General features: G+C 30.3%; 1 protein-coding gene across 1 annotated transcript in view; it reads left to right on the forward strand.

Annotated features, from left to right (window-relative positions):
* LOC139491765 (serine-aspartate repeat-containing protein I-like) overlaps positions 1-21,161 on the forward strand; it is a 36,899-nt gene extending 15,738 nt beyond the window's left edge. The window contains exons 2-5 of the mRNA XM_071279616.1: positions 10,085-11,073; positions 13,845-13,950; positions 15,249-15,275; positions 16,524-21,161. Coding sequence (XP_071135717.1) covers positions 10,087-11,073; positions 13,845-13,950; positions 15,249-15,275; positions 16,524-21,019 — 5,616 coding nt within the window. The 5' untranslated portion in view covers positions 10,085-10,086 and the 3' untranslated portion in view covers positions 21,020-21,161. The remainder of the gene's footprint in view (positions 1-10,084; positions 11,074-13,844; positions 13,951-15,248; positions 15,276-16,523) is intronic.
* Positions 21,162-23,764: the final 2,603 nt, after the last annotated feature.

Below are 23,764 nucleotides of genomic sequence, written 5' to 3' on the forward strand. Positions count from 1 at the left end.
ACATTCCTAGAAATGTATAGGAGGTAAGATAAAAAATCTTACACCTGTGCGGCAATACTATAGGACAAATGTAAATATTGACCAGATCTCCCGGTGTAAAATATTACACCTGTGCAACAACAATATTCAAAAATGGCTCCGTAGGCATTCTTTTATTTTATTTTATTTATGTTTCTGTTTAATGCACTTGTAATTTTCCAATCCAGATCACCCGGAAAATGAAAAAGTACTAATGCAGTTCACAAAAATGTATTTTTGTATACACAAGTATAATTCAATCCAGACCAACCGGAAAATTGATTAATACTAATGTACTGTCAGTTAAACTTAGTATATGCTATAAATAGAGAGATATTAACTTGTACAAATGCGGTTTTATAATTATTGCGTCTGGGCTTGTATATATATATATTAAGCACCCGTCAACCATAATCCACGTCCACTCTGTGTTTTTGTTAGATGTATTTCTATTTGTATCAATCTGATGAGTCCCAGGTTAGAAGGAGGATTGGGATCCCAGTATCATTTTAAAGAATAAAAAACCGTCCACTTTCTATTTTTTTTTCTTGTCTTCATAAATTATTCTTATCAGTGCTACGTGCATGTAAATATTTAGCTTATCAACACAAGTAATATATGTATTGGATCGTAATCTAGAAAATCAAAGTTAAAATCATCACATAAGTCGGTGCATACAAACGTGTCCTGATGATTTCAATGATAATATTAAAGACTCTTTGAATGTGTAATCACTTATATCCTATTTCCGAAGACTTTTTTAAAATGATTAATTACGAAATCATAAAATTCGGTTTGTCAAAAAGAAATAAGCATTCAAGATATTTTTCAGAGTAAGGTTCAGACTATAAAAAAAGGTCGAGATCTGATCAAGTTTTGGTCGAGTATACAGGTCCAGAATGAGTTATAAGACAGTTTCAGACTGGTAGAGTAATATGTTAGACTTTTTTTCGAAGCAAAGGTAAGAGTCAAGTACAAATCAGTACAGTCGGCCTTGTACTATATACATGGTCAATACAAATCATCCGTGTAATTTGCTCTATGGCATGTTTGCAAAATTTCAATGAAGGAAGTTCCATGGCATCGGAGAAAAGAGGAAAGACTTTTCACAATTGGTCTAACCTTTTATTTCAATGAATTCATAAGATTAAAATATTCATTTCAGTAGAACCCCTCTTTACCTCCCATCCATTTTCACCCCTTGAATTAGGCTTTTCAATGTTTCCAAATCTTGCTTTCAAACCTGATCAATGTTTGTACAGTACCGGCAACTCTCTTAATTAAATAGAAATTCTACAGTGTCATATATGAAATGCTTATTGTCTGTTCGGAGTCCCCGCTTGGAAAGAAGAAAAAAAACACAAACTCAAAGATGATATATTCCTGCATCATGTGATTTTGACCCCGTGTAACGTACATATGATTAAATACCGGATATTGAAAGTGAAACTATAATTCAAAAGTAATATTCAGGACCATTTCCTTCTTAGAAAATCCTAATCAAAGGTTGTCGAAGGTACTATCACTGTAACAAATAAACGTCGAAGGTTTGTCACTGCACCTTGTCTGTTTGGTGAATTATAACCTTCCAGAATTTTTTATGTGTTACTTGCCAAGTAATTCTTGCTCAAAACTGATGTAGCCTCCTACGGCGCCCGTTATTAGTTAAATGTTTGATTTCATTCATCAAATTCGTGATATTCATGTACATGTAGCTATGAACACAAATGGTCAGTATTAGTTCTACGTGTAATTTGCTCTATGGGATGATTGCGAAATGTCAACGGAGAATTGTTTTTTTAAATAGTCAGTAATATCGGATAGGATCTTCTTGTTTTCAGACTTGGTGGCATCGTATTCATCATCATCGCCCTATATTTTATCAAATATCACTTAAATGATTTTGCAGACCGATTCTTGATACATTTTAAATGGAAGTGTATCATACTTATATGCTGCATTTCCTGATGAACAGCCAGTTCGCTATAGATCACATTTTCCTAACATTTTTTCCCACTCATATCGAGGTTGGAACTTCCCCCTTCCTGAAATATCCCCTTTTTAAATTTGGTTTTAGAAAAGAAAGGACTATATGTCTAATGATCATGCCTACATGCCGGTGTCCTATGGCAATACTTCCCCCATGCAAATCTTTCCGGGTTGAACTGGATCGATCTAGTCCCCCCGGAAAAATTGGCATGGTCCAGTTTCCCCCTCAAAGTAATGGGGAAAACAGGAAGAGACCAATTTCCCCCTCTAGTTGCAAGAGAAGACCAATTTTCCCTTAAGTAGTAACGTCAGTAGGAAATTAATCATCCATTAAAGGACGGATTTTCCCTATTTTACCAAATGTACTAAGGTATAGTCTAAACCTATATTTTTAAAATGTTGGTAAAACTATAAAATTACAATTTATATATATATATAAAAATTCTCTACCACTGCTGCTGGCATCGTGTGTGATACGATGTTTATTCACTCAGGCCAGTTAAATTTTAACTTTAAAAAAACGCGAGAGATCTAGCTGTCGAGAGTTGAAAATATGATATCACACAAAATTTGGTGGTAAAATCTGTTTCTCAAATGAGTTTTAATTGATATGCACATTACGTGAACGCAGCATTTTCTTTAAAATTTTAGTGGTAATTGGGCGTTTTCTTCACGTTTACATCTACCTTAGCGCGGAAAAGGTGTTTACAGTAAGTTTATTCTTAGTAAACGGGCGTTTACGTCCAGGTTAACATGAAAGTGGCGTATTTTCTCGGTTTTTTCCTATGACCAATTTATGGGCATTACGTTTTTCTGTCTGTGTGTCTGTAATTTCATTCGTTCGTCCGTTCGTCTTTCTGTCTGTTCCGGTTTAGGTTAAAGTGTTTAGGTTTAAGCTTTTGGTCAAGTTTTTTTGTTAATGAAGTTCAAGTCCAATCAGCTTGGAACTTAGTACACATGTTCCCTATGATATATGGACATACATCAAACACAACACATATCTTGCCTATTTTTTCTAAACATTATGACTTATATTCATTTTAGTGCTTATCATGCTTCCCGTATTTCTTTTTGAATAGAAAAATGCATACCTGAATTTCCTTACAACATTAAACCTCGCAGAATTTTGATGTCGTACGAATTTCTTGACGCGAAATTAGAAGCGTATACATATTTTTTTTTTTTTAGAGAATTTTTCTTCGTTCAATATTTCCTTGAATCAATTGCAAAGTTGTAATCAGTAAAAAGTTGTTGATTTTCCTTTTTGTATCGACTGGAAAATGAAAATTGAAATACATTCATAACAGATTTACAAACAGTTTGTAGTGCACGTTCTTTTGAGAACAATTTCGCTTTAAAGTTACTTTTTAGTCCCTAAAAATTCAGATCAGGTAGTCATAACTCATAAGTGACCACCTATAGACCAGGTCAATCTGTCGTTTATTGTTACGTCACTTCAATCAAATTAGGCAACATCATTTGCAACAGAGTATAACAGCTACAATATCAGTTTTTTTTATCAAGTCGCTGGATGTCATGGCAGGCTGATTTACATCAGAAATGATTCGTGTATGCTTAAATGCCACATTATCCACTTTAGTATTGTTTATAAGGGTTTCAGAGTTCATAAAATGAATAGTAAGACTTAAAAAATGACGAAATTTAAGTTTAAAATTGCAAAAATTGTGTCGCATTAAAAAATGCCTATATTTTCAAATTTGTTAGAATATTGTACAACCGCATTACACAACTGTTATTTTAGTCCCTGAGGATGTATAGTTTTACTTTTACACAAATTCAGAGCTCTGTGAGGATACTATCACTAATGTATAAGTGGATAACAATAAAAAGTGATAGTATTTTTGTTCTTTTTATAAATAATCTTGTACTGGCCTGTTAATTGAATATTTTTTATATCTCAGGATGGATTGTAAATAAAAAAAAAGTTGAAAATTTAAGTTTAAAAATGCAAAATTTGTTGTTCAATCTAAAAATAGTGCCAAGATTTTCCATTTTGTTAGAATATTATACAACGCTTTTAAAGTTCTGTTCTTTTTGTCATTAAGAAATTTTACACAAATTAAAAGCTCTATAAGTCTACGGTTACTTATATTTATGTCAATACTAATGAAAATTTGTAAGGGTTCCGCGTAACCCAGTGTCTTGCCTAATTTTTCTGTTTGTCACAGGCTCACCATAACGGTAAAAAAGTATATAATAAATTCTTGTAAATACTCTCGTTTGATTGTAAGAAGCTTCTATCCAAGTTTGGTAAAAATCAAGGATGGTTTATGAATCTAATAAATTTTGAAAATTTTTAACTGTAGACTGTATGTAATGTTAAGTGGTCCATTTATAAGTAATATGAACAGAAAAAAAGAAATTAGTTTTACAAAATATCCTTCTAGATACTAGTTTTTGATCATTAACGAGCTTTGTTCTGTCTAATTGTTAAACAAAACCTGGAATATTATAGAAAGTTATTAATTTTTTTTAAACTTTAACCACAGATTAAAATGGAATGTTAACTAGGAGAAAAGCTAAGTCCATTTAAAAGTAAAATACGGCTAAACAGATTTTGTTTTCCAAAATATGCTTCTTGATACTTTTCAAGGTTCATAAACAAGCTTCTGCCCAAGTTTGGTAGCAATCAAGGATAGTTTAAGAAAGTTATTAAAATTTTAAAAACTGTAATAGCCGACGGAATGTAAATTCCCTATGTCTCGCTCTTACGACAAAAGTTGCAAGCTCGACAATATTTCTTTTGTTTTATTGATATTCATGTATCTGTCTGATAAATGGGCTGTTAGATATAAAAGGGAAGACATGTAAGGTTAAAATTGTAAACTTTGTTGTGCCATTGCAAAAAGTCTCTTTTCGTTTTTGTGAGACTATTTTTACACCAGTATTAACAATCTATTCGTTTTGTCTCAAAGGATAAATAAGTTTCCACTTTTTAACATTTGTTTTTATTCGAGCGTTACTGATGAGTCTCTTGTGGACGAAACACGCGTCTGGCTTAAATTTAAAGTTGTAAAATTTGTTGTAGCATAAGAAAAATTTGACAATATTTTCGATTATGTTAGAATATTTTACATCATTCAATTTTAATGTTTTTGTTCCTAAGCATGAATAGTTCTACACAGATTGAGAACTCTATAAATTAACAGTTAATAACATTTATATATATAATGATAAATAGTTAAAATGTGGGTTTTTTTTTCATATATAAATATTCTAGTTCTTGCCTGATAATTGAGCAATTTGTATACCTCAGGGTTGATTGTTAGACATAAAAAGAAAGAATTTAGCATTTAAAATTGCATAATTTGTTGTTGTATAAAAAAGGTGACAATTTGTTTTCCATTTGTTGGAATATTTTATGGATAGTTACACATAAACATGATAAAGGTGAAGAAATTAAAGTTAAGTATTGTAAAATTTGTTGTCGTGTCAATGTAAAGTGTCAGTATTTTAACCTTTGTAAAAATGTTATGTTACTGGATTAGAATTATGTCCTTTTGGTACATACTGACAATCAATTTTTTACACAAATTGAGAGCTATACAAGTCTACATTTTAGGTAGAATGAGTGTCTTTCACCATCTGGGATTGTAAATAACAGAGAACCTAAGGTCCCGATTTTGAATAAAATTAGCAAAATTTAATAAGGATTAATGTGAATTTTCCTTTTAAAGAATAACTTTATAAGAATTTAACGCATAAATATTAATATTTTTACCATTTATAAGGGGAGGTACCTCTGGCATAGGGCATTTTCTGAAGAAAATCTACATGCAATTTTGCTATTTTATATTTCAGCCGAACAAAATGTCCAGTGACCCTGTCTTTTTTTTTTAATAATTTCGAAGAATTTTCTATAAGTTATCTCTTTGTATTTTTTTCTTGCAATTCTATCATTTAGTATAGCATTTAATCACATAATGATGTTTTGTTCCTGTATAATCCATACAAAAAAAGTGTAATTTTTTCCCAGCCTGTAGTTTGCACGAATTATCGATAACCAAGTAATTTTATTAAATCTTTGACCATAGCACAGTATATACTATGTTTTGGCAAAGTATGAAAAAAAATCTACCATGTCTTCCATATTTAAATATATAATCCAAAACTACCTTAATAACCTGTAAACTGATTATATGTTTAAAGATAAAAATAAATATAATTAATATTTCTTTTTATATAATCGAAGCCGGTACCATTGTACTAGCGGGATAGATTATCTTTTAATACCTTAGGATGGATTGTTTGTCATAAAAGGGAGGAAATTATACAGAAACATATATCTGCAGAGATGAACGTATTTAACAAGTTGACATTTTATATCTTATATATAAATATTGATTTTTAACATGATGAAATGTAGTAAATATTTTGAAATAAGTGTATTGTCTGAAAACAAAATATTATAGATCATTTGATGTAGCATGTTTTATTGAATTACTCACTAGCTAAATCTACCTTAATGAATATTCTTTTTTATTAACGTACATAAATTCTGTTTTTTTTATGTTTATGTTTTGCAGTATTTACCTATCCAAACATTTTTCTTACCGATACTATATTTATTTGCAATTTATGGACAAGCATGAAAATAGTATGATTATACTTTCCACAAATAGTTAATTGGAATAGTTAACACGAGTTTTCTAAGTGCACGTAGGGTAAAGATGTAGAATCTGTAGTAAAAGCCCATTTACTACCAGTTAAACGGACACAGAGGAAACCCGTGTTTACTAGAGTAGACATTTGAAATTTCTTTTTACTCGCGTTAACGCTATTGTTGTAAACATGTGAAAACTGGTTAACGCCAAAATTTGAGTTGACAAATAAAATATGTGCACACAGTGTTATGCTTTGTATGCACCCAAATATACACATAAGGTTAGAGAGTCAGTACGAAGAGGGATGTGTTTACCTTAAGTTGTGTCTTTTTTCCTGTCTTTTGGGGAAATTGTATTTCGATACAAACTTAAAACTGCATTTAAATATAAATCTTCATTTGTCATGTTCCAAATAAAAAACCTTCCTAACATGTTAACTTTATGTTTCTCAAATCGAAAATTATAAAATAAATTACGGTATGTGATCTAAACAGACATGGCAGAGGCACACTAAGAGTAACTTGTTGCTTTTTAACAAACTTGACTGGCTGTTAAAGTCCTTGCAGTGTCGGCTTGATGCCTGGAAGAATTGTGTGAGCAGTTAAAAATTTAGTTGTTGCCGTCACGCGCCAACTTGGTTTTGCAGAATCGATTTTGTTTGTTGACTATTTTTATTTTGCTTTGGTTTGTTTACTGTCTTGTGCCATGGTCAATGGGATAGCTTGATATCACGCATTGTATCTAGACCCACGATGGAAAACTGGTCTATCAACTTCAGGAATGGGGTCGATTACTTTAAAATGTAATCGATTAAATTACAATTACTTGTGTTACTAACACATGGCATATGGTCTTTTCTGGCATTTTAACAAATCGGCCCATCGTTGTGATACAGAAGAACAGATTCTTGATGTTTTACCTACACTCACGATGTGTAGTGTAATTGATTTGTTCTTTGGTGTTGTCTTATTTTCAGATAACTTAGGTACCGGTGCAGGGACGGTTATAAAAAAATCAGTACTAGTATCTACACAGTTAGTGAATTGGCGACAAAACTGATTGCTGTTAACTGGATTTGTTACATATTATACCATGTTCAAAAAAGGTTTCGAAAAATTGTTTGTGTTGTTTTGAAACTTGTATACAATGGCCTTATTTTATGTTATGTGTATATTACACACGCAATAGTTGGGATTTAATGCTATAGAATCAATTATCGTGTTATTGGTTATGTACAGGCACCTATTTCAGTTTGACGGCAGTTGTTCCTTGCATATATGTTATAAATGTAAACACATGGATAGAAAGTAAGTCAAGAATATGGACAGTCATAGGAATGCACACAATAAGCTATACAGTACTTTTTTCTTTAATAAAATGATTTATACTTATATAGTCAAAATGAACCAGAATGACTCTATGAGTTAAGCAAACATCCGAAAAAATATGATTGAAACATGAAAATTTAATATAACAACACAAAAAATGCAAAAGACTGGGCAAGATTCGAACCCTATCTTGTAAACATTCTTTCATTTGAAGTTCTATGCTCTATTGATTGAGCCACGGCGGTGCTTGACCAAATGTTCTTATGAAGGAGCTATATCGTTACAATTTTGCGATGTTTCAATTTTTACATTAAAAAGTTGTGTTTTTTATAATAAGGACACCCTTAACCAATTTCATTTTTGAGGGAAGAAGTAGTATAAATTGCCACAGTCAAAATAACTTTTTTTTTGGTTTGAAATGTCCTTCTTATGGGATTCCCTGTTTTCCCGCCTAAAAACACCCTAAATTCCGCATATTGGACTTTCATCCTTTTTGAGGGTTAAATTAAATATTTATCACACATATCATAATATATGTAAATCGAGATATTGGTCAAAAAGCATTTTTATTTTATTTTTTTATAATAGATTTTATTCTGTCGGTCCTTTTTGAAATTGGTCCTTCTGTGAAAAAAAATCCCGACAAATTGACCCTACCTTTTTAATTGTCTTGATTGCAATATCTATAAATTTTTTAGTAGTTTATTTTCATTATGTATAATTGTGTGAAAAATTCAATACTTGAGATAGTCAGAAAGCACATATCAAAATATTTATGCAAAACAAAATTATTCAAATTGTAAAAAATTTGGTTCTTAATTTTTATTAATTAAGCGGGCTCATTCATGTCAACCTTCAAAGTAAAATTAAAACTAAATCTTTTATGCTATTGAATATTGAAGTTATACCAAAATTTTAGTGTTCCATCAAGTAACACAAAATGCCTTCATAGCATTATACTCAATCTCACAATAAAACATTTAGAAAGATAAATGCCTTTAGTAAACTGTATAGAAAAAAACACAATGTGACGTCTTCACACTTCATCATTGGTCATGTCTAACTTGGTTGTGATAAACTTGTTAAACAGTCATGTTATATAGATGATATGATAAATAACATTGAACAATGATTCATCTTAGTAAAAACTAATTTGATAATTTTTCATTCATGCTACACATCGTCCTATTTTTATATTATATAAATACTATTTTCATATAAAAAATTTGAAATCAGCAAATAATCCTATGAATGTAATCTTAAAATAATCTAAAAGTAATCATAATTACAGCTGTTTTTCACACTGTTATCGATTACATTACAATAACTTGTAATCAGAAATTGCACGATTACTAATTACATGAGATTACACTGCAAAATGTAATCGATTACAGCTGATTATGATAATTGATTACGATTACCCCATGTCGGATTAACCTAACACTACATATACAGGGTCCGTGGATATATCCGCGATATAACACTCTCCTATCCACAATGGCTTATGAAGTGTATGCTGACGCAGACCATTGACTTGTTTTACGGTACAGCGTTGAGTTTGTATACTGTAAACAGGGATTAGTGTGTTTTGATCTATATACATCTTATAGTTAGCAGATAATCATGAGCTGATCCAAGGACAGACTGAGCATGTGGATCTACAATAAAAGGCAGATCATTTTTTGTACAGTTCATAACTGCATTTTGATATGCAAAGTGAAACCAAAATCGATCACATAGACGTGAACTTTACTTTAGTATGTTATCCAAACAACTTTTTAAGGAGAAACAATGAAATGAACAAGAGCAAAATGTAAATAAAACAACTGTCCACAACACATTGGCCAGAAAATTTAAGTTTGAGCAATATGAACTAGAGGGAAATAATGATCAGTTGCTCTGAAATGTTTATAAATTGTGTTGATTGATAAGTTCCACTCTGCATTAGACATCTAAATATTATATTAAAATCAATTTATAAAAAGGCATATTAATATCTTGAAAATGGTGAAGTTTTATGTTATCATATCACAAAAATTATTGGTTTTTTAAAGACAATTCAAAACTGATCTTCAAAAAAGGTTTTGAAAACACCAATACAAATAGTTTTATATTTATTTTCAGGAATGGTTTCTTTACTAAAAGAACAAGAAAACTTTCTGAGGTATGCGATTTTGACAGTTGATCATTCGAATGAAGCTTTACAGAATTTTATTGAACAACACCTGAAAAACAACAAACAAACATTTGAAGATTTTCTCAATCAGAATCAGCATGAAATATACCACTTGTTTTATGATGCAAAATGCTGCCAATGTGGACCGGGATACCGGCAAAAGTCGAAACGAATTTTATCGGTGTCTCAAATGGGTCTTCTTTTCGAGAAACAAAAACGTTTATCAGTTCATAAACCAACAAGACACAGCGACTTTTGTTGCAGTTATGCAAAACCTGTTGTTACCACAGCAGTATTAGATGTAGCATTAGCACGATGTCTGCTGATAAATTGTTGTATTGACTTGTTTTGGTTTAGTTGTTTGAATTTTCAAGGCATGACATTTGAACAATTTCTTAATGCAAACAAGCATACTATTTATCATCTTTGGAATACTAAAGACAAATGTTGTCTCTGTCAGCCAAACTTCATTTTCCCATGCAATGGTCCTTTAATTATGGAAAATGAATTGAAGAATATGTTCAGTCGTACTCTTACACCCTGTGAAATTGACCTTAATTCACCGGTGAATGGATCTATCAGTGTCTGTGGTGTTACAGCTAAGCCTGGTATAACTATTAAGGACATACATTTAGACCTTCAAAATATTATTCTCCAGTACTGTTGCTCCACACGTAAATCTGTTGAAAAATTAGCAGAACTTAGAAATTTAAACTTTGGTCATATGAAAAAAGCTAGGATGTCATGTGCTGATTTCAACAAATGTACAAGTGAGGCAGGAACCGCCATAGTTGATATAGCAATCGTTTTTGGAAAGAGTCGAGATTTCAAACAGATGCTACAGGATCTTCACGACAAACCACTAGATACCAGAATGTTTTGTCAGTATGAAAAGATTTTGTTACAGACTATCACCACTTATGAATCTATACAAGAGGTAAACTATATTAATTGTCAGGTTCAAGTAAAAACATATCATAATTGTATTCATGGGCAAAAGTTTAAAAAAGTGTTAGTTTGAACATGTTGTAACTAGCTTGATTTAAGGTATGTTGACTTTTTTACTTTACTTTATTCTTACTTGTAACAAGAAGACAACTTCGGTGACACCCTGGTTATTTTCTTCCAGCATATTTTAAAACCTATTATAAACTTTATTTTAAAATGAAATCTTTGAGAACATTTATATTAACAAAAAAGGTTTTTTTATTCATGAATAAACTGCAAAATTGGTCAATTTTGCATGTTTGTTATTTAGACCTTTTTAAAGATATTAAAGTGACCCATCTCTTATTCTCACCTGACCAAAAGGGGCCAAATGAGCTTTTCTCACCACTTGGCGTCTGTCGTCCGTCGTCGTCGTTGTCCGTTAGCTTTTACAAAAATCCTCTCCTCTGAAACTTCCGGGCCAAATTTGGCCTTAATCATCCTTATGGTATTTAGTTTAAAAAATGTATCCCATGACCCCGCTTATCAACTAAAATGGCTCCAATGGCTATAAATATAACATGGGGTAAAATGCATTTTGACTTAGTACACGGAAACTAAAGCATTTAGAGCAAATCTAACACGAGGTAAAAGTGTTTGTTAGGCCAAGGTCGGTCTGACCGTTGTTGGGTTGCTGTCTTTAAATTGGTGATTTTATTGAAATTTTGCAGTTTTTGGTTATTATCTTATATTATTATAAATACAGATTAACTATAAAAAGCAAAATTATTCGGCTAAAATTTTCAATCGACCCCTTTAAGAGTTATTGCCATACATTTTTGTAAACTATACAAAAATCTACTCCTCTGAAACTACTTTGCCAAATTAAACAAAACTTGGTTCAAATCATCCTTGTGGTATCTTGTCTAAAAAATGTATCAAATGACCCCTGCCAATAACCAAAATGGCCACTATGGCGAAAAATAGAACATGGCAGTAAAATGCAGTGTTTGGCTTATATCTCTAAAACTAAAGTATTTATAGCAAATCTGAAAAGGAGTAAATTTGTTCATCATGTAAAGATCTTTCTGTCATGAAATGTTATGACGCAATCAAACTATCTCTTGTTAGGTTGCTACCCCTACATTTATAATTTTAAGGACATTCTGGAGTTTTTGGTTATTATCTTGAATATGATAATAGATAGAGATAAACTGTTACAGCTGAATTGATCAGCAATGTAAGTTCAACAAGTTCTCTACATAACAGACGTTGGTTGAATACTATGACTCCATAAAATAAAGTAAAAAACAATGCTCCAAACAGGATTCATGAAAATTTAAATTATCTGTTATATTTGCGGTTGTTTCGTCTAAAATGCTTTTGTTATTCTATGATTTAGTAATAATAGCTATTCAAATATTTAGATTTAAAAGAAATATAGAATTTTAAAAGTGGTGCTTCGTCATACATTTTTTATTTATAATTGATCATTTATGGACCTGTAAATAAAATTCATTGCTAGATTATTCATCTAATATTTATGTCAACATACATGTACTTGCATATGAAAATATTTAGATAAAACACAGTTTTATAAAGGATATTAGTCATATAGAATATTTTCTAAAGTAGAAAAACATATTAAAAAAAAACAAAAAAAGTGTAGTATCCGTTACTAGCTTATTATTTTTTCCACTAACCAAATGAGTTTTACAAATTTCAAGCATTACTTTTTCACGGTCACAAATATTTTGTCTATTGTGTTGACTTTTTTCTACTGGTTTTGGTAAGCGGCTTACTTATATAGTAATTTCTCCTTATTAATAAATTCAAATATAACATAGCTATTATGTAAACATGTATATACTCTCATTTCTTAATATATTTATTTATATATTATAAGGTTATTTTGAAATAACATTTTGTTATAACAAGTAATCATTTGGAACTGTTACAAATAGGGTTGACTGTGTTATAATAAAGTTTACAAAAAAAATATATATATGATTTTAAAAAAACATAAAAACAAAGATTAAGAGGATAAATGAAACAATATATAAAAAGAAATGAATGTGAATCATTCACTGAAAAGTATCATAGATATTGCTTAGAAAATTGATCAGGTTGTTCACCTTTGTGATATATTTATATAAACAAGGTATATCTTGATAAAAAAAAAATAATAATGTTAGCATTTTGAACGATTTCTCACTAGAGTCCTCCTTTTAATTTTGAATGTCACGTTCTATCCTGGTAATGTTTTGCAGTAATATCCGAGTATCATCAGCATGATGAGGGTATGGATAAGATATTTAAGATTATTATACGAATTCAATATGGTCACTAAATTATTCTCCGGGTAGGCTATTATAATGTGAAACATAGATCAGGCATGTGCTAGTTAAATCCTACAAACGCAAGGACATCTTCCGCGATTGATGTAGCAGATAAAGAGTTATTTAATAAGAATTGAGATTTTGTAGCCGTTCCTTTTCCGTAAAGGTAGCATATATCATTCTGAATAACATTCCAAAGACATACTGGTATTTAGTAATTCCTCCGTCCCTGACAAAAACAAACTCCTTTAATTGCATGGGAAATCACCAATACCTACACTCTTAGTCGCCTATTTAGCTATATATACATGTAATATTATATTGTTATCAGGTCTCAGACAGGGTTTATAATGTGACATTCCCGGCATAAGGTTTATAATTCCTGAGCCGAAGGAATACGTATTGTTTTATCATTATCATATGCTGATCAATGTCAATTTAGGATATCAAAGCAGAAAATGACATTTTAAAGGATCGAATGGTGTCACTGGAAAATTCAAACATGGAAATGAAAGAACAATTACAAGATTTGTATGAATTAGTAAAAGGTAGTTTTAAAATTTTGTTTTCATGATATTTAAGTATTAAGTATTGCAAATTTAAATATTGATGCAAATTTAAATATTGATGCATCTTTATATTGATAACATAAATAACAACATAAATAACGTAAAAAGGCATCAATTATTTGTTTGCATTTTCCCAGGTACAATGTAGAATGTTGGTTAAACATATACAATTTGTATATAATAACGACATGTGGAATGCTTTTTAAAATGAGAACCATCCGTCAAAGTGCAATGGAAATGGGTGTAAGTAATTATAGGTCACCTAACAACAATGAGAAAACTTAAAACCCTGATAGTTGACTTTAAGATTATAAAACATTTCAATTGAGAAAACTAACGACCTAAATTATAACAAAACAGTTGATGTTAATCAAGGATGGCCAGCAAGAACCATATGACAACCACTGAACTACAGGCTTCTGACATGAGACAGGCACATAAAGAATGTAGCAGAGTTAAACATGTTTACGGGCCATCTCTTTATCTGTGTTACAGAAATATATAAACAGAATAAGATTGGAAAAAGGAAATATACCTTTTTCTGGATTTTTTTTTATTGAAATGCAGTAACATAAACCTTAGAAAACTTTTTGTTTTTGTCAACCAGTGCCACATCAAAGGTCATCAGTAATGAGCTGAGTGATGAAAAAAATAAGCAAGCGAATAATCTGAAACTTTGATAGATTACAATCAACTTTCTCGAAACTCAAATCATAGTAAACAAAATATGTTGTTTGAGAGTTTACGATGATTAAACAGGTCTTTTTATAAAGAAGTATGCATGATTCATTGTTCAAACAAGATTCCTGACAGCTTCAGCCGGTTGGAAAAGCTGTGTAATTCAGAACTTTCCGGGAATGGAATAAATAAATATATTGCTGTTCGAACTTCATAAATCGATTTAAAGAAATAAGGTGTATTGCATCTGGAAGACATGTTATATTAAACTTATTACAAGAGAATAAAACAAATCCATATACATGATAAATGTAATAATAGAATGGATTTTTTTCAATACACTGGTATTACTTAAATTCGTAACTGTAATGTTTATAACAACCATTCAAACTGTTGCAGAAAAGAAACAAGTATTTTGGATTGAAAGTTTAAACTGATTCAGATTTTTCATACACAATATGCAATATATGTTAACATTTCACTGTTTGTCATATAACACAACAAGAACACCACTCTGTTGTTTCATGATAACTGTCACCTATAATTCAGGCTTATAGTAAAACATGCCAATATATCTTTTAAAAATTATTCTTTTTCAGAAGGGCCAAAGAGGCAAAGACTTGTGGGTATGTTAAGGTAGATCATAAGTAAATAATTTTTGAGACAGAATTTTCTTATACTTAGTCAAAATGAAGATTTTACTAAGCTCTTTTCAAAAATATAATAAAAAGTATGGGTCACCGTGCTATTTGTCAAGCTATGAGTCGTTGAAAATTGCCTAAACTTGGTAAGATTGTTCATGGAAATACACATTTGTGTGCATAAAAAAAATCTATGAGATAGAATTTTGAAATAAATTGTGAAAAGATAGGTTTTGTAATATATTTTAAGAAAATAAAAGGAAAAAAATGGTTTCACCGAACTTGTTTTCTTGCTACAAGTAAAAAGAAAAATTTCTCTATCAGTCCAGTATAATTTTTTACTAAAAGAGTTATCTTCCCTTAAATGGCTCATTTGAAAAAAATGATTCTTAAAGAAAAAAAAATGATATTTGTTTAAATATTTTCAATAATACATTACATTATCAAGTTTTCTTTATATTATTAAACAATGACTATTGGAAACAGATGTGTTCGACTTCTTCTTGGCTTGTTCCTTATTCTTAAAAGGCAAATGTAATACGTGATCTTCTTCGAGAGAAGGAAAAGCAGCTAATTTTAACTTTTTATTTTATGATTCATGTATTGCTATATTAATGACGTGCGACTCTAAAGCTTGTTGACAATATGAAAAAACTATGATCAATGGAACTTCAAATATAACATACCGCAGATACATTTTAGTCTGCTTCATGTCTAGACATAAATATAGTAATTGGGATGATTTCAGATTCACAATTGTGCACATTTCACATCTATGTAGTAACATTCAGAGGATGAAAAACTAGATATACATAGAGACAGTTTTTTACCAAATGTTTCTTTTACTTCTTATTTAAGGTTATGTTCTATTTACTTCTTTATATCTCAAGACTCTACTGACGTTCTGAGATCTTTAGATACCAAACAAGTCGTTGTGTCGATAAATTTTACCTATTGTGCCCTATTTTTGATTTTTGCATATTTAGGATAGGTGATGAATGCATTGATTGTCACATTTGGGGCAGAATCTGTTTATTCTTCGAAGGGTCTTGGGTCATGACTGTTTGTTATTCGGGTTTGTACAAGTCTTTAGGTTTTCGTGTTGTGTTTTGTGTACTACTGTTTGTCATTCAGTCGTAATTTTTGGTCTTATGTCATGTTTGTTTGAATATTCCTTTGATATCTATTGCCTCTCTTTTTAAAGATTATTTAAATGTAAAATCTTTGTTTTAGATCAAACATCATCTGAAATTGAGAGCCATGTTAAAGATAAAACATATGTGGAGATAAAAGCAGTACAACACTGTATTCAGATATTAGAGACTAAAAATGTTGTGGTATTGTTCGGCAGAAAAGGGTGTGGTAAAAGCAGAAATGGTTTAGAGATACTGAGACGGCTTAAACAAAGTCATACAAACATTGAGGTTTTTAAATTGACAGGACTTCATTATGTATCAGACACTTTGAAGTGTGGTGTAGTAAGTATTGTACTCTTCGACAATGCTTTTGACAAAACTTGCAAACAGTTGTCATCTGATAATCAAATTCTTGATCATTTATATTCATACACAAGTCAAAACAAGGTCAAAGCTATTTTTGTAATGAGAAATACTGTCAGACATAAATGTCAAATGTTACTATCAACTCACAGGGTTTTTAATGATTCAATAGATATTGATCTTAATTCACAGCCATTTCAGTTGACTTCGCATGAAAAATTATACATGTTTATTAAGTTGTGTCACAGAAACAAAATCAGGATTGCGAAAAAAGATGACAACTTAGTATATGATGCTGCTTCTGCTGTCCTTGAAATTGAAAACGTTTTTGACATAATAAACAATGATACATATCTAGGGTTTCCAGATTGTTGTCGGTTATTTACAGATATCAGAAAACGAAGAGAATTGGGTGCAATATTTTTTACATATCCTTCCCATGATTTAATCAATGAAATAGATACTCTACGAATTAAAGGAGGACGAAATGATATGAGAGGACTGCAATATGTTTTGCTGGTTTATATGATAACAAATTCCAAATTTGATGGGTTTAAAAATGACAGATATTTTCAAAACAAATCAAAAGGAGTGTGTGAATTAGTCATTAACAACATAGAAACACAAACTATTAGAGAAATATTTGGTGTATGTTACGCCAGGAATTTGCATGTACACTCACCTGATATAAAACATGCATATAAAGAACTGGAATGTCAATATCTTTTTAACAAAGATGGGACTCTCTTTTTTCAACATAAATGCATACAAGACGGTGTTCTCATTTCATATAGTAAAATAAACCCTGCAGCCATCATACCACTGCTAAGTATTGACCACATCAATGATCTCGTCTGTCTTCAAAATTACAAGGAACAAGAAGGTGAAATTGTCATTTTAATTTTCAAAGAATATTACAAAGAAATGGCAAAACATTTCGTTTTTTTACTACATAAGTGTTATGATAATACTTACATGAACCCTACCTATTTGAATAGACTTCTTAGTTCCAGGATCATAAAGGAAATTGATACAGATTTTGCGTGTCAGTTGTTGCAATGCATACAAGACCAAAACGAAACAGCACAACAGATGAATTATATCACCCATGACTTTCCATTATATATACTCAGAACACTCGATGATAAGAATTTGACCATCAACCACGTTGTATTCGGAGACAACAATAGTACCTGCCCCAAAGAGCAATATAGATCACTAGGCCTTTCATCTGATCATACAATGTATGACGTGGAAGCTCTGACTAACTTACAAATTGATAATAATGCACAGTTTGAACAGAGTTTAGAAAGTGATAATACAGAAGATGATAATAATTGTAACAACTATTATAGTGTTGGAGATGAATTCCATTTCGATGACAATAGAGATAAAATTTACACTGATGAAAACAATTTTAAAGATGAATATTACAGAGATGAAAGTTCTAACGATGAAGACTATCTTGAAGATGAATGTTATAGAGATGAAATTTACATGGATGAAGACTATCTTGAGGATGAATATCATAGTGAGGAAAGTGATATCGATGAAGACTATCTTCAAGATGAACGTTATAGAGATGAAAGTGATATCGATGAAGATTATCTTGAAGATATATGTTATAGAGATGAAAGTGATATCGATGAAGATTATCTTGAAGATGAACGTTATAGAGATGAAAGTGATATCGATGGAGACTATCTTCAAGATGAACGTAATAGAGATGAAAGTGATATCGATGAAGATTATCTTGAAGATGAATATTATAGAGATGAAAGTGATGTCGATGAAGATTATCTTGAAGATGAACGTTATAGAGATGAAAGTGATATCGATGAAAATTATTTTGAAGACGAACATAAAAGATATGAAAGCGATTTCGATGAAGATTATCTTGAAGATGAAAGTCATAGAGATGAAAGTGATATCGATGAAGATTATCTTGAGGATAAATATTATAGAGATGAAAGTGATATCGATGAGGACTATCTTGAAGATGAATATTACAGAGATGAAAGTAACATGGATGAAGACTATCTTGAAGATGAACGTTATAGAAATGAAAGTGATATCGATGAAGACTATCTTGAAGATGAACATTATAGAGATGAAAGTGATATCGATGAAGACTATTTTGAAGATGAACGTTATAGGGAAGACAGCGATATCGATGAAGACTATCTTGAAGATGTACGTTATAGAGATGAAAGTGACATCGATGAAGATTATCTTGAAGATGAATATTATAGAGATGAAAGTGATATCGATGAATACTATTTTGAAGATGAACGTTATAGAGATGAAAGTGACAACGATGAAGATTATCTTCAAGATGAACGTTATGGAGATGAAAGTGATATCGATGAAGATTATCATGCAGATGAATATCATGGAGATGAAAGTGATATCGAAGAAAACTATCTTGAAGATGAACATTTTAGAGATGAAAGTGATATCGATGAAGATTATCTTGAAGATGGACGTTATAGAGATGAAAGTGACATTGATGAAGATTATCTTGAAGATGAATATTATAGAGATGAAAGTGATATTGATGAATACTATTTTGAAGATGAACGTTATACAGATGAAAGTGATATCGATGAAGATTATCTTGAAGATGAATGTTATGGAGATGAAAGTGATATCGATGAAGATTATCATGCAGATGAATATCATAGAGATGAAAGTGATATCGATGAAAACTATCTTGAAGATGAACATTTTAGAGATGAAAGTGATATCGATGAAGACTATCTTGAAGATGAACGTTATAGAGATGAAAGTGATATCGATGAAGACTATCTTGAAGATGAACGTTATAGAGATGAAAATGATATCGATGAAGATCATCTTGAAGATGAATATTATAGAGACGAAAGTGATATCGATGAAGATTATTTTGAAGATGAACGTTGTAGAGATGAAAGTGATATCGATGAAGATTATCTTGAAGATGAACGTTATAGAGATGAAAGTGATATCGATGAAGGTTATCTTGAAGATGAATTTAATAGAGATGAAAGTGATATCGATGAAGGTTATCTTGAAGATGAACGTTATAGAGATGAAAGTGATATCGATGAAGATTATTTTGAAGATGAACGTTATAGAGACGAAAGTGGTATCGAGGAAGATTATTTTGAAGATGAACATTATAGAGTTGAAACTGGTATCGAGGAAGATTATCTTGAAGATGAATATCACAGGGATGAAAGTGATTTCGATGAAGATTATTTTGAAGATGAAAGTTATAGACATGAAAGTTACATGGATGAAGATTATCTTGAAGATGAACCATATAAAGATGAAAGTGATATCAATGAAGATTATCTTGAAGATGAACGTTATAGAGATGAAAGTGATATCGATGAAGATTATCTTGAAGATGAACGTTATAGAGATGAAAGTGATATCGATGAAGATTATCTTCAAGATGAACGTTATAGAGATGATAGTGATATCGATGAAGATTATCTTCAGGATGAATATTATAGAGATGAAAGTGATATCGATGAAGACTATCTTGAAGATGAATATTATAGAGATGAAAACGATATCGATGAAGACTTTTTTGAAGATGAATGTTATAGAGATGAAAGTGATATCGATGAAGATTATCTTGAAGATGAACGTTATAGAGATGAAAGTGATATCGATGAAGATTATCTTGAAGATGAATATTATAGAGATGAAAGTGATATCGATGAAGACTATTTTGAAGAAGAACGTTATAGAGATGAAAGTGATATCGATGAAGATTATCTTGAAAATGAATATTATAGAGATGAAAGTGATATCGATGAAGATTATCTTGAAGATGAAAGTTACATGGATAAAGACTATATTGAAGATGAAAATTATAGAGATGAAAGGTACATGGATGAAGAAAATCTGGAAGATGAAAATTATAGAGATGAAAGTTACATGGATGAAGACTATCTTGAGGATGAATGTTGTAGAGATGAAAGTAACATGGATGGAGACTATTTTGAAGATGAAAATTATAATGAGTATGATGATAATGAATGTTCTGTTGGGAATGGATGTTATGAGAATGAAGGTTATGATGAGAATGTATCTGATGATGATGATGACTTTATGTTGAAAATTCATCTTATGATGATGAATATAATGTCGATGATTTGGTTTATGTTGATGAAGCTTTTGTCGATGATTCAAGTTGTGAATATGAAATTTGTGTTGATGATGATGAATAATTTGTAACTAATGGTGACGATGATGATGATAATGATGGTGACAGTTACATTCTAGATGATCGCTATGTTGATTATAATGATGACTCGTTTGTTGATAATGATGATAATTGTTATGTTAATTATGATGATGATCGTTATGTTAATGATGATAACTGGTATGTTGATTATTATGATGGCTGTTATGTTGATGCCTTTTATATTGATTATAATGATGATCGTCATGTTGATTATGATAATGACTGTTATGTTGACCATGATGATGATTGTTATTTTGATGACTGTGCTATAAATCATGATGATGATGATCGTTATATTGATTATGATGATGATCGTTTTATTGATTATGATGATGATTGTTTTATTGATTATGATGATGATCGTTATATTGATTATGATGATGATAGTTTTATTGATTATGATGATGATCGTTTTATTGATTATGATGATGATCGTTTTATTGATTATGATGATGATCGTTTTATTGATTATGATGATGATCGTTTTATTGAATATGATGATGATCGTTATATTGATTATGATGATGATTGTTTTATTGATTATGATAATGATCGTTATATTGATTATGATGATGATCGTTATATTGATTACGTTGATGATCGTTATATTGATTATGATGATGATCGTTATTTTGATTATGATGATGATCGTTTTATTGAATATGATGATGATCGTTTTATTGATTATGATGATGATCGTTATATTGATTATGATGATGATCGTTATATTGATTATGATGATGATCGTTATATTGATTATGTTGATGATCGTTATATTGATTATGATGATGATCGTTATATTGATTATGATGATGATCGTTTTATTGATTATGATGATGATCGTTATATTGATTATGATGATGATCGTTTTATTGAATATGATGATGATCGTTATATTGATTATGATGATGATCGTTATATTGATTATGATGATGATCGTTTTATTGATTATGATGATGATTGTTATTTTGATTATGATGATGATCGTTTTATTGATTATGATGATGATCGTTATATTGATTATGATGATGATAGTTTTATTGATTATGATGATGATTGTTATATTGATTATGATGATGATCGTTTTATTGAATATGATGATGATTGGTATATTGATTATGATGATGATCGTTTTATGGATTATGATTATGATCGTTTTATTGATTATGATGATGATCGTTATATTGATTATGATGATGATTGCTATATTGATTATGATCCAAACTGAAATGCTGTAGATGTCTGTGACGATGATAATTTGTATATTAATGATCATAATAATATGATAATGAAGGTGATGACTTTTGTGTTAATGTTCTTTGTGTCAATGATGATTTAAATGTTGAGCTTGTTTTTTATGTAGATGAATGTTATGTTAAAAATGCATATTTTGATGAAGATTTTTTCTTGATTGCACATCTTAGGATACTGAATTGTATGCTGGCCATGTATATTATGATGATCGCTATGTGTTTGTGATGTATATAATTAAAATAACTTTATGTTGTATGTTAGTCATGATAATGATATTGATGTGGCAGATGCATCTTGACTTTAAATGTAATGTTTAATTTAATCATGATGAAGGTTAAGATGATTTGAATAGCTTGATAACGACTGTCATAATGAATTTTAGGTTGAGCATGTATCTTTATGTTGACGATGAATAAAGTGCGATAGGAAATTATATTGATGATGTGTATGTTAATACTGTATGTTATGGTGATTAATCAAAAGTTGATGGTGTATGATTTAAAAATGTATGTTCTATTAAATATTATAATACTGATTGTTCTATGAGGAGGATGTGTATTATAACGATGACTGTTTTGTTGAGAATATATTTAATAATGATGCTTGCTTGTCCAGGATGAATTTTGAATGATGAATGCTATGTTGATAAAAAAAAAACCACTTTGGCCAGATATGCCTTGAATTCCAACTTAAAATTTTAATAAAGGCCATAATCTGACTCCTAAACAGATCTGTTTCAAACGCCTTACTTCTAGGTAAAACACATCTATTCATAAGAGGGTAAAACTGTGCAGTATTAGATATACTTTCAAAATACAATGATTTAAAGCATCTTTTTTTACTGTAAAACTTTGAGCAAAAACTTTGGCAACAACTTACAATGACTTATAATCCAAAATGATGCCAAATATGATTTATAAATCATAGACACAAACTAGCTGGATCAGGGGGACTGTCAACGTAAATTATGCAAAACAGTGTGGAATTTTGTTTTACTTATATTGACGTTACAACACATATTATAAATAAGAGGTTATCACTTTCTCATCTCATCAAGATTGCCTTTGAACGTATTACACATATAGTTTATCTGTAAATACTACTAAGTATATGATAAATAGCATTATCGCAACTATTCCTTCAAATTTTCAGTTTGTTTGACCTGACTAATAAAACTTCAATAGCTAAGGGCCAACTATAACTATTCATGAACTAACTCCGTTGGTGTTACCGCATTTTCCAAGCTTACATTTTTGTAGCGATTTCAGTGCATTTTGTTTTTTGTCTTTTCCTTATTTTTTTTTTTTTTATCTTAAGGAAAAAAACTCAAAGCAATAATGTCCAAGGATTTTTTTTTAGGAATAGTTGTATAAAAATTAATCCAAAAAATATTTGGATAAGAAGTACACATTATGAAATAATAAACTAATATCATGCATGTCAGCTAAAACGTTTTTCTTTATTCTCTCATTCGTATTGGT

This window comes from Mytilus edulis, chromosome 10 (genome assembly GCF_963676685.1).
Source record: "Mytilus edulis chromosome 10, xbMytEdul2.2, whole genome shotgun sequence".
NCBI classification, from domain to species: domain Eukaryota; kingdom Metazoa; phylum Mollusca; class Bivalvia; order Mytilida; family Mytilidae; genus Mytilus; species Mytilus edulis.